Below are 12,145 nucleotides of genomic sequence, written 5' to 3'. Positions count from 1 at the left end.
ACTTGAAGCTGTAATTTACGGTTTCAAAAGCCTACCTGGAACGCAGCATTAGCCAAAACGACCAAATCGCTTACTTCTGCTTTAAGAGCACACATTGTAAATGCCAAAAAGGAGGGAAAGGATACACAAAGGTGCCAGCATCGACTAAGTATCATCAAGTAGTACCAAAATCTGAGTTGAAATACTAATCTGTAATGGAAACATGAAGACATTCCTTGTATCTGACAGGGGTATGAATACTTTTGGGCTTAAGTGTACATTATCCCCTTAGCAGACTGAGATGGAACATTGTATCAGTTGTTTACAGACAGTTTCATATCAGATGAGGAGTTATATAGTTGTCTGTTACTTCAGCACCACAGACAGCGCCATGGTTTCACCAACACACAGAGAAGAGTTAACTCCCTGTCAGTAGGTGCGTTTACATGGACACAAATGTTCGGAATAAAGGGCTGATCCGAAATTAAAATGTGTCATGTAAACACGTCAATTGGAAGATTCTGATCGGATTCGGCTCAATCCGAAAGAAATTCTGTTCGGATGGAGAGGGGTGGTTTATGCCGATCGTTATTCCGAACGACGTCCATGTAAACACTTATTCCGATCATTACGTCCTTTCCCACTAACGCGACGCGGCTGTACACGGTTCTTATTTATTTAGCCTATTCATTTTTGCTTTTACACACTCTAGTGTGACGTCCGACAGGAACCAAACCCGCTGATCTACTAAGACTTCTGTCACCTGAGTTAACCAGGTGGACGAGTGAGTTTGGAGCTGACGAGAGGAGAGAAAAAAGAGAGCGAGTAGGCTACCGACCCCATATTGCTGTGTATCTCGCTTTCAGAGTAATCCCGCTTCTTTCCCCGCTCTCTGTCCGTTGTCTTCACCGTCTTACACTGATGTAACCATATGGTTGTGTTTGGGCGTATAGAGGGCGGGACATGGCGTGTTCACATCCGTACTTTTCATGGGTCTGTGTGATTTATCAATGGCAGGAACAGTAGTACACGTTGCTGAGTCTGCTTAATAACGATGTAGCCTACAATAGGAGACAGCAACAGCTCTTAAGATCTGGCTCAGGTCCATTTTGAGAACTGAATGGGATAAATTGAGCCACTTCCACGTTTATTGGTTTGTTTACAGTACAGGAAGTACAACTCTTCTTCTGCTGTTGTTTTAGGGGAAAAGACAGCTCTGCTCATGTCAAAATGCTGTTATTCTGAATAAAGCTTGGTGCATGTGTACGCACGTCATGATCGGATTATTTGAATTTGCGCCCATGTAAACAGTGGATTCGGATTTTCCGATCCCTCAAATTTTTAATCTGATGAAGAAATTTTGCGCATGTAAACATAGCTAGTGAATCAGTAAATCTAACCTGTGTCTGGGAATCATTTCTATCTACAATCAATAAACAGCTAATCTGTGTAGACTTGTTTAGATATCTTCCTCTTGGTGCAGCATTATTACCTGATGACTCACAGCAGAGTGTGTTGACCTGCAGGAGCTCTGGACCGCTGTGTGATGGGCATAACAGCAGTGGAGATCCTCAACGCCTGTGATGAGCTGGCCCCGGCCACCGTGGACGGTCTGAGCCACTCGGCCGTCAACCTGAAGCAGGCCATGACCCGCCGCAGCCTGGCAGCGCTCAAGAACATGGCCACGCACAAACTGCAGACGCTGGCCACCAACCTGCTGGCTGCAGACAACGCTGACAAGGTACACACACACACACACACACACACACACACACACACACACACACACACACACACACACACACACACACACACACACACACACACACACACACACTAAAGAACCAGCTTTATGGTTTATGTATGAGCTCTACACACAGGAAGACATGCTGTCCAGACTGGTTGTCGTTCTTCATAGCTGCTCATTTTTGTCCCTTTGCCTGCTGTGATGTCCTTCAGAAACACTGCAGACAGACATGTCAATAATGTTGATAATAATAATGGCAGAAGAACCCAACAACAGTGACATAAAAGCCATAAGAGCCCAAGAAACTCAGAAACACACACAGAAAACACTGAATGAGATTAGAAAATAAAACAAATAATGGTAAAGTTAAAGCAGGAAGGAACAGATAAGAGCAGCTGAATGAAATAAGACAAAAAACTAAACAAACAATAGATAATAGCGTTAAATATTTCACACAGGATTAATGGCCATAAAAAAATACCACAATATTTAAGAAAGTTAAAAATACAATGAGACAGGGAATAAAAGATGGCAGAAAGAGTGGGTGCAGTTTAAAGGGATATTTTTACATTTTGGCAAATATGCCTATTGCCATAATTCCTATAGTCTTAGCAGTGGGTTCATTACTTTTAATTGTTGATGCAAGCTGTTTTTAGATCGGCGGGGCAGAGACGTGAGTTGCGCGGTATTTCCACGTTTCCCTCATCGAACTAAATACACAATCCAACAACTCCAAAACACTCTGGTGGACAAGTTGTGACCTGCACATTCACCACGCTATGAAATAATAACGTATGATTATGTAACATGTAACAATGTTACAACACACTCATAACTACTTGCGCTTTTGAAGTCACTCTGCCGAGCAGCCTTGTCTGGAGTCTAACAACTCTGGTCAATGTGTTTTGTGTTTAGAGTTTATTTACTTAGCACACAAATTTCAATGGTGCAAGGAGGGAACGAAGCCGGTTGGCTTGTACATAGGTTCCACCCCTATGTGAAGGTCACAACTCGTCCAGCAGAGCGTTTTGGAGTTGTTGGATTGTGTATTTGATGAGTTTGATGAGGGAAAGGCGAAAGTACCGTGTGCCGTGCAGAGCTCACGTCTCAAAATGTTGAAATATTCCTTTAAAAACAAAGAATCACTGGTTGAAGCATCTCAGACAAAGGCTCAAACACTGTACAGTTTGTACTGCAGTGAGCAGCTCACTCTTTCTCCCATGCATCTGTGTAAGTGCATGTGCGGGTGTGTGTGTGCGCCTTCAGACTGATCATTAAGGCAAACTTGTGTAGCAATGGAAAAGAGGTCAGTCTGCTTTCATTAGTGAGTACATGTGTGTTTGAGAGCTGCTGGTTTTGGAGGGAAAAGCTTCCTGACAGCTTTTGTCAGACGTCGACTTGTAATGATGAGTTGAATTGATTTAGATCCGATTTTTCTGAGTTCAGATGTCTCCTCCTTCACCTCCTCACATTTCTTTTTCGATGCCATTTTGTCTCATTCATCACAAACTGCCACACACACACACACACACACACACACACACACACACACACACACACACACACACACACACACACACACACACACACACACACACACACACACACACACAGACTGGTCCTGTGGGTCAGATAGCTGGCCTAAGTCACAGACCAATTAAAACGCTGTTGGAGACGAACCAAAGGTCAACACTTCAGCCACCGTGTGTGTGTGTGTGTGTGTGTGTCTGCCTGGGAATCCTGGACTGTCTTCAGCGTGCAGTGTTTCTTTGCTTGTGTGAACTTGACTTTCCAGAGCTGCTCAGATCTACAGAGATATGAGTCAGTGCTGCTTCATTCCTCCAGTCCTGTCTGGAAGCGGTTATCTCAGCTTGCTAACCTTCACTTAATGCAATCCAGACCGGAAGGAAGGAAGTCTCTAATGCTGCAAAGAGGCAGGTAGCAGGAAGCTTTAACACTGAGAAATACTGGAACTCCAGTGTCATCATCATTTATATCATCACTGCTGCTTTGTTTCCTCTGTCGTCCAGTCCAGTTGCTTTCTGAGCCACAGCACTGAACAGTGGCCACAAGTGGTTTGCAGATCATTATGATGTCACAGTGACGTTGACCTTTGACCATTTGGATATAAAATGTTTAAACCTTTTTTTTTTTCTTATAAAAGTTTAACTTAAATTGTGTGATAATTAGTGAATGAATTTGGGAGTAGTGGTGACTGACTACTGACCCTTCACCACCCAAACTGTGGCAGTTCATCTTTGTGCCAAACCTGAAGAGGTTTGCGTGGCAAATGTGCAGGTCACCAGAGCATTTTGGAGTTGTTGGATTGTGTATTTAGTTTGATGAGGGAAATGCGAAAGTACCATGCAGCTTGCGTCTCTGCCTCGCCGATCTTAAAACAGCTTGCACCGACAATTAAAGGTACTGAACCTACTCCTAAGGCTATAGGGATTATAGCAATAGGTGCATTTGCTAAAATGTTGAAATATCCCTTAAATGATCATGGGGATATTTGGGTCCCAGGGTGAGACCAGTTGAGAACCTCTGCTGTACTGAACCTGTCTGGGCAGAAAATAGACAGTTGGCAACTAGCTGGTGAAGGAAATGAAGGATCTGAGTCTCAGGTGCTGGTAGAGACCTGACCGTTGGACTCAGGTTCATGTGGGGGACACAGACATGAGGTCACTCCAGCTCATCTGAAGGAAGGAGACTGTTTGCTAACTAATTATCATTTAATACAATTCAGAATCGATATAAAATGTCCCAAAATCGATTTTAAGAAATAAAAAAGGAAACAAATCTGCTGGCTGTCGGCCTCCATTTCCTTAGAGTTTAAAAGGCAGCATGTTTAACTGCACTATTTTAATTTTGTATATTGCTTTTATGCAACAGTTTCAACAATTCCATCTAAGCATGGATAAATGTTTAAACTCAATAAATGTGAAAAAGACTTAAGTCATTCTGTCTTCAAAGCAGACTGGAGTAGATCATGAGGATCCTTTGCACACCGATAGACTGAAGCAGAAATCATTAGGAATCAAATCGTTTTGAATCGAAAATCGATTTGGAATCTAATCGTAGCCCCAAAAATCACAATCAAATCTAATCGTGAGATAGTAAAAGATTCCCACCCCTAACTACTACTACTAATAATAATAGTGCTGAGGTCAGATCAGAACACATCAGAACTGAACTTGTGTGGTAATTGGTGAAAGTTCATTTTTGAATACAGATACAATATTAGGTAAATAATCTCACCACTCAGTATCTGATGTTAAGCCTCTGATTGTATGAACTGATCTATGTATGTATGTATTTCATTTTTGAAAACATACTAAATAATCATCAGATTCCTGTACAAATCCTAATGGTTAACCTCCTTCATCTGTGTGTGCTGGGATGATGTGTAAACCCAGCCCACCTGGGCCTGCCAGCGTAGAAAACAAACACCATGAATAATTGAGTGTTTGAACAGTTCGTTCAGCTGCTACAGTTTGACTTTTACAGTCTCACTTGGAATCATTTAGCTCAGCATCCCCCTGTCTCTGCTGTGTCCTTTCTCCTCCACCAGATAACCTTTAGTGCTGATTCTTCTCCGTCTGTGTGTGTGTGTGTGTGTGGGATTTATTGTGGGTGTCTCCCAGGTTTTTCCTGCCATAACTGCCCATAATCACAACTCTTCTCTGAAAAGGCCAACACACAACAGCAGCAATCTTTTCTCCCCCGTTCCATCAAAAACACCTCACTGTTCTCCTCTCTGCCTCTGGCCTCTGAGTCATTTCTCTCACATATCCACTCAAATTATGGGTCAGAAGCAGCAGCTCCCCTCGGCGTGTCCGCCCCAGCAGGGTGTAATGACAGATAATGACCATGAAATGTCAGACTATCAAGCCAAACATCACACCCAGCCAGCTGCAGGTGTTCGTCGGTGTGTGTGTGTGTGTGTGTGTGTGTGTTCACAGCTCCTGTTTGTTTTCTGCTCAGGTTTGGTGTGTGAGCAGGTCCACGTGTGACTTTGAGCTTGTCCTCTGGCTGGGTTTTTTGCTGAACCTGCTGATCTGTAAATCTGTCGGTGTCATGAAAGAAAGACACGGAACCAGAGGTGAAGCTGGTAATTGGATCAACAGAAAATTAATCTTCATTTCAATTTGATGTTTTTCAGCTATTTAAAGGAGACATATTCTGCCTCTTTTCCACATATTAAAACAGTCCCCAGGTGTCTTAAAGACATGTCTGTGACATGCTTTGGTCAAAATCCCCCAAGGATCAAACATCACAGCTCTTTTCATCCTCTCTAAACAGCCCTGTTCACAACGGCTGCTTTCAGTGCCTGTCCCTTTAAATGCAAATGAACCACTGCTTGCCCCGCCCCCTTCTACTGGTACTAGGTAGGGGTGGGATTATGCAAATTTGAAAACTAGTTACATCATTAGAAAAGAACTGAGCTCATAAAACCACATGGATTTCAACCTAGAGAGCCTGAAAATTACAGATTATTTTGTCAATTCTCATAATTTGGGGGCCGGAAGGCAAGACAAACATCCAGATATATGTTAAAGAGCCTTCAGAAGTGATATTTCATAACGTGTCCCCTTTAATCAATTAAAGGAAAAGTGGAGAGCTGAAAATGTGATTTTAGATTTTCTTGTGATGTTGTGTTTTTCTTTTCGTAGACATTATAAATCAATCAAACAATGGTCATATTAGTAATCAGTATCATCAGTGATGGGGAATAACGGCACAATCAAAAAAGTTACTGTTTCCCCCATCAGCCTGCCTGTGCGGAGGAATACTGAGTGAGTTGGTTAGTTCCAGATAAAAAAGAGGTGAGGGGGTGAGGGGGTGAAGGGGGTGAGGAGGGCAAGTCCAAGTTATTTGACATATTTAAGCATTTTAGTAACACAATAGTTACTGTTCCTGCTAATGAATTACTTTTATAATGTAATACCATATCGCCCACATGCAAATACGCGCCTATGCTCTAACAGCCGCCGGCTCCGACCTCATTCAGCTTATTAAACGCCTGTTCAATGAAGTGTTTACCATAGTCTTGCACAGAAAAAAAGTGTTTTTTCGTTTTTGTTTCAGCGGCTCTCACCTCTGTCAGTCAGCCCCTCCTCCCACTCTCTCTCTCGCATGCAGGCGCACACACAGAGAGACTCACGCAGAGAGACACACACAGAGAGACACACACAGAGAGACACACACAGAGAGACACACACAGAGAGACACGCAAACAGGACAGGTCACGCTGGACTGCTAATAGACAAAGACAAATATATAAATGCAGTTTTACTGTGTTGACATTACCGTGATCAACACTGATCTGATTGGCTGCTCTGATCAGCTCTCTGTGTCAACACAGACAAACTGTCTTTGTATTTATTGTCTGATGTCAATAAAGATGTGTTGAGGAAAAAAGTCATTTTGTTCCAGTGGTCCTACAGTGACCTCCTTGTTCTTTGCATGATGGTCTGGTGCTGCTCATTGCAAAAATAAATTGTAGCCTGGTTCTTATAAACTCCAGCTCCAAGTGGATGGAGCATATCAAAGGGACAACGAGGAGTTTTGGAAAAGCGAAGTGTTTTCACACTACATTTATGAGCCTCCGCACCGTGAAATTCTTTGACCGGCGCAAGACAGACTCATGTTTTCATTCATCAAGAATTAAAGTCAGAGGTTGGAAGACGATCACATACCGTCGTAGTTCCCACCATAAACGGCGATTCGGTGGCGTTATTCTCATGACTCGCCACGAAACCGAAAGTAAAGAAACGCTGGTTGGCTCGCCCAGCATTTCCACCACTAATAATAACAAAATAACCATAGAGACAAAACGATATATTTATCGAAAATTGAGCCATTAACAAGTGGTAACGTAGATTCATCCACATTAACGTGAGACTTTTTTATAACCAAATAGAAACTCCTTGTTGTCCCTTTAAACACCCGGGCTATAAATGGTCATATATGGTAACTCCGTTACTAATTCAGTTAATCAGACTGAAACTTAGAAGCTCAGCTGGTTTCCTCCACTGTAACACTTGTCTGTAACAACATCTATTGCACGTCTGTCCGTCCTGGGTGAGGGATCCCTCCCTGAGCTTTCTCCTGGTTTTCCCTGTTAAAAGGGTTTTCCATGGAGTTTTTCCTCAGTGGATGTGAGGGTCTAAGGACAGAGGATGTTGTTATGATGGGATGTAAAGCCCTTTGAGACAAACTGTTTGTAAAAAGGGGCTATACTAATAAAAGTGCCTTGCCTTGCCTTCAGCAGCTGCTGCCTACCAGGCGTCCAAGAGACCACATTCAGTGACGTTGAAAAGGCCACTCTGTTTTTCTATATGTTTGTGTCCAGTGTTTGTTAACTATAGCTCTCTCTCTCTCTCTTGCTGTCACTCCCTCTCTGCATGTGTGTGTGTGTGTGTGTGTGTGTGTGTGTGTGTGTGCTGGATTCCAGTGTTGTTTGCCAGAAGGGCCCTGCAGGACAATGACCTTTAAACCTACTGCCCAGGAGCTATAGAGCAGTGTGCGTGTGTATGTGTGTGCGTGCGTGTGCGTGCGCTCGCGCAAGACAAGATATTCACATCATTTTTTTAAAATGCAATAGTCATGGGCATTTAGACCAGACTACTCTACCTCTGCCTCACTAAGAACTTTTTTCTCGACAGAATTTCAGATTATTATTATTTTTTGTACCAGATTCCAGAAACTTGAGTTTCCTCTGTTTCTGTATCTGCATGTGTTCATTTAGCCTCAGGAAACATTTCCTAGTGACTCCATCACAACCTTCAGTAACATGTGGCTGTGTTTGTCTCGTTGATTCACGTCTGTATACATGTTGAGTACCACAGTTTTCCTTTAGATGGCAGTGTTGCTCCACCAGAACGCCACACACACATATTCACACACACAGGGACACACACGCATTAAAACCCAGAGAGGAGGTTCTGATCTTGTGTTTCACATTCAAATGTCTGTTGATGTGAACAGTTCAGCAAGTGGAAGATGAAATGATCTCCAAAAGACATAAAGTTACACATGACACATTCCCTCTGCATTTTAAACAATATTTTTTATTTTCGTCTTTTCCATGTTCAAAATGACAGAAAAAGAAAAGCAACAGCAAAGGTTTGCCCCCCCCCCCCCCCCTTGGAAACTCAGTTTGTCAATAGTAAATATCTTGTCTGATACCTTGGTCAAAGTTATGTGAGAGCTCAAGTTTCCTGGGTTTCCCATTCTTTTGCAGGCTGCTGCTTTGTTTCCCTGTTTCACTGTAAAACTGTAGAAAACTTAAATAATACACTGATATTGATTAAAAGAGTGTTTCTTGTTTAACTTTATGTCTTTTAGAGATCATTTCATCTTCCACTTACTGAACTGTTCACATTAACAGACATGTGGACCATGGGTGCCCAAATTTTTGCATGTCACTGTATTATGTAATGTGTCTCTTCCTCCACCTGGTTGTGACTGAACTGGGGTCAGCACTGTGACGGCAGCGGGACCTCAGTGGGTGCTTTCAGACAGAAGCAGTTCTGGTTCTGGTTCTGACTCCGTTCTGGACTCTCAGAACCTTGGTGCTTTCTGTTGAAACAGCCCACGTTCACACCAGTTTAGGGAGAACCAAAGTGTAAACACAACCGCAGCAACATTTATTTGCTATCTCTGTAATCCTTCTTTTAATTTCTTAATTTAAGTTTATTAATGATTTGGTGTGGGGTGGAGTGAACCCAGCCTTGATTATCTCTTCTCCAAGTTCAAAGATAAGAATTTCTTTACTTTATTAAGCCCCAAAGGGAAATTCATACAACTTGCTCTGTCTTGTACTGCTTTCTAGCAGCCTAGAATACGACACGCCCACTGATGATGTCATGGTTCGCAGGGAAGAAGCATCTGTTTCTTGGTTCCCTTGGGAACTGACTTTTCAGGTTCCGAACCCGTCATTTTTTTTGGTCAGCTGGTTCAAAATTGCAGGTCACAACTTGTCCACCAGAGCGTTTTGGAGTTGTTGGATTGTGTATTTAGTTTGATGAGGGAAATGCAAAAATACCATGAGCCTCCGTTGCGTTCACTGAGCAGCTCACGTCTCTGCTCCACCGTTCTAAAAATAGCTTGCACCGACAATTAAAGGTAACAAACCTACTGCTATGACTATAGGGATTATGGCAACAGACGAATTAGCCAAAATGTTGAACTATCTCTCTAAATTCAGCATAACAGAACAATCCTTCATTCAACACACACTGATGAAATCCAGTGTTGGCCCTTTGATATCTTTATTCCCTCACGTCATACTCTCCCTCCTGTCCTTCCTCAGAGTGGGACTCTAACTGGATCACACTTGTCTGATTGCAGTGGTGGGCTCATTAACATGTAAACAAACAGCACTCTTCTACATACAGCTCCACACAGGTGCCTCTGCTAATGCAATTACTATCGAGCAGCGTGTTAGTATTGGTTGCAATTACAGCTGATGTGTGTGTTTGTTGTGTATCTCTGTCCGTGAGACAGTTTGTGTTCACAGGAACGACCGATTTAAATCATTATTTGCCGAAGTAACAATGCTGGGCTTTGTTCTCCGAGGAAATCTGCCTCTGTTCGCTGCAGGAGGACGTAGGCGGCTCTTCGTTAACACGTCGGCTGTATCGACTTCACAGGATGATTATATGTTAGTTTCACCGCTTCCAAATGGCCGACCGCTCAGATTAAACATCCATATCATGTTTTCATCATCGTTAAATAAGACAGTTTCCTCCCTGGGCTGCAGAGAACCAGTGACCGTCTCATAAACCTAGATTCAGTCAGCCACAACTTCATGCGTCACAAACCTGAGGAGCCAATGCTGTCTCCTTGGGAAGGCCGCGGTTCTTTCACCCTGTTTTCATGCCTCGTCAGTACAGAAACAATAACATCAACAAATAAAAGATGCTAACAGCTCTGAGCATGCCTGCTGGTTTCTGGTTCTGGTCTCCACAGACTCCTCTGAGTCCTGGTCTAACTCAAACATGAAGCTGAGCCTCTCTGATGTTCTGATGATCCAACAGTGCGACTGGATCCAGAATAACTTCAGATAAGCCTTAATCCACAGTTTTAGATTTTATTTTCTCACATCATATGTAAAAATCATGTAATAATAATAATACATTTTATTTATAATGCACTTTATACTGGAAATAAAGTGCTACAGAAAAAAAGTATAAAAAAGGGGATAAACGCAGTAGTTAACCTAATACCTCAGTAGAAGGAAAGATGACAAGTTCATCCTCTAGAATTATGATTTTTCTCACCCAACAGACCAAATGGACCAATCCTCACTGGGTGTTTAACTGTCTCTGAAGGAAGTTCCACACAGCTATAGTTTCTAACATTCATCAATCTTCCCTTTATTTCTAACTCCCTCTCTCTCCCTCTCTCTTCAGGGCAACCTGCCAAAATACTCCCACAATGCCCTGGTGGTCCAGGCCATGAAGACCAACCTGGCCGACCCTGACATGCACGTGCTGTTCTTCGACGTGGAAGCGGTGATCATCCAGCTGCTGACGGAGGAGGCCCAGAGACCCAACCCCACGCTGGTGTCCCCGGAGACGCTGCAGAAGAGCCAGGCCGGGGCCGACAAAGGAGGCTCCTTCCTGGCCAACAAGATCTTCAAACAGGTCGGCACAGCAGAGAGCCACAAGGAGGAGGAGCAGGAGCACATCAGTTCATCATCACACGTTACTGGCTGCTTTAGGCTAAAACTAAGTTCTGCGAAGCAGCTTTAATTTCGCTCATAGTTTTCTTTCACATTGCCTTTTATTTCAGTCTTGTGCTTTTCTTTGAATATTTCAATTAAATTAAATTAAATGTATTTAGGATAGCCCCTTGAGATGCAGCATCTCGTTTTCGAGGGGTTCCCTACATACAAAAAATAACACAAAGACATACTACTACAAAGATACACAACAGACACAAAACACACTGCTCTCCCACTTCAACAGCATTTCATTACAGTATTTCTATCAATATTACCTCCTGTCCAAACCAGGTGAAGGAGACGATGAAGGAGACCATAAAGGAGCACCTCCTGGATGAAGATGAGGAGGAGGAAGAAGAGATGAGGAGGCGTGAGGAGAAGTCCAAGTCTCTGAGTCTGCTGGAGTACAACCTGACCATGGACACAGCCAAACTCTTCATGTCCTGCCTGCACGCCTGGGGCCTCAACGAACAGCTGGACGGCATCTGTCTGGAGCGACTGGGCATGCTCCGGCCCCACTGCCCCATCTCCTTCGGTCTGATCTCCAGAGGAGGACACATGTCCCTCATGCTCCCCACCTTCAAGGTACCGGTCTCTGTAAACAGTCTGGGTAAAGCCGTCTGTTTACACCACACACCACTATATCCTGGAAAAAAACCTTCACTTCAACTTTTTCCTCTTTTTTT

General features: G+C 43.2%; 1 protein-coding gene across 2 annotated transcripts in view; it reads left to right on the top strand.

Moving 5' to 3' along the window:
* wdr7 (WD repeat domain 7) overlaps window positions 1-12,145 on the top strand; it is a 146,725-nt gene that overhangs the window by 31,624 nt on the left and 102,956 nt on the right. For both annotated transcript variants that reach the window (XM_083983743.1, XM_083983742.1), the window contains 3 exons: window positions 1,506-1,720; window positions 11,146-11,379; window positions 11,751-12,044. In XM_083983743.1, the coding sequence (XP_083839869.1) occupies window positions 1,506-1,720; window positions 11,146-11,379; window positions 11,751-12,044 (743 nt within the window). The remainder of the gene's footprint in view (window positions 1-1,505; window positions 1,721-11,145; window positions 11,380-11,750; window positions 12,045-12,145) is intronic.

Source organism: Trachurus trachurus, assembly GCF_905171665.1.
Source record: "Trachurus trachurus genome assembly, chromosome: 12".
Lineage (NCBI taxonomy): Eukaryota > Metazoa > Chordata > Actinopteri > Carangiformes > Carangidae > Trachurus > Trachurus trachurus.
The sequence above is the reverse complement of the archived record's forward strand: the minus strand, read 5'-3'. Positions and strand labels throughout refer to the sequence as shown.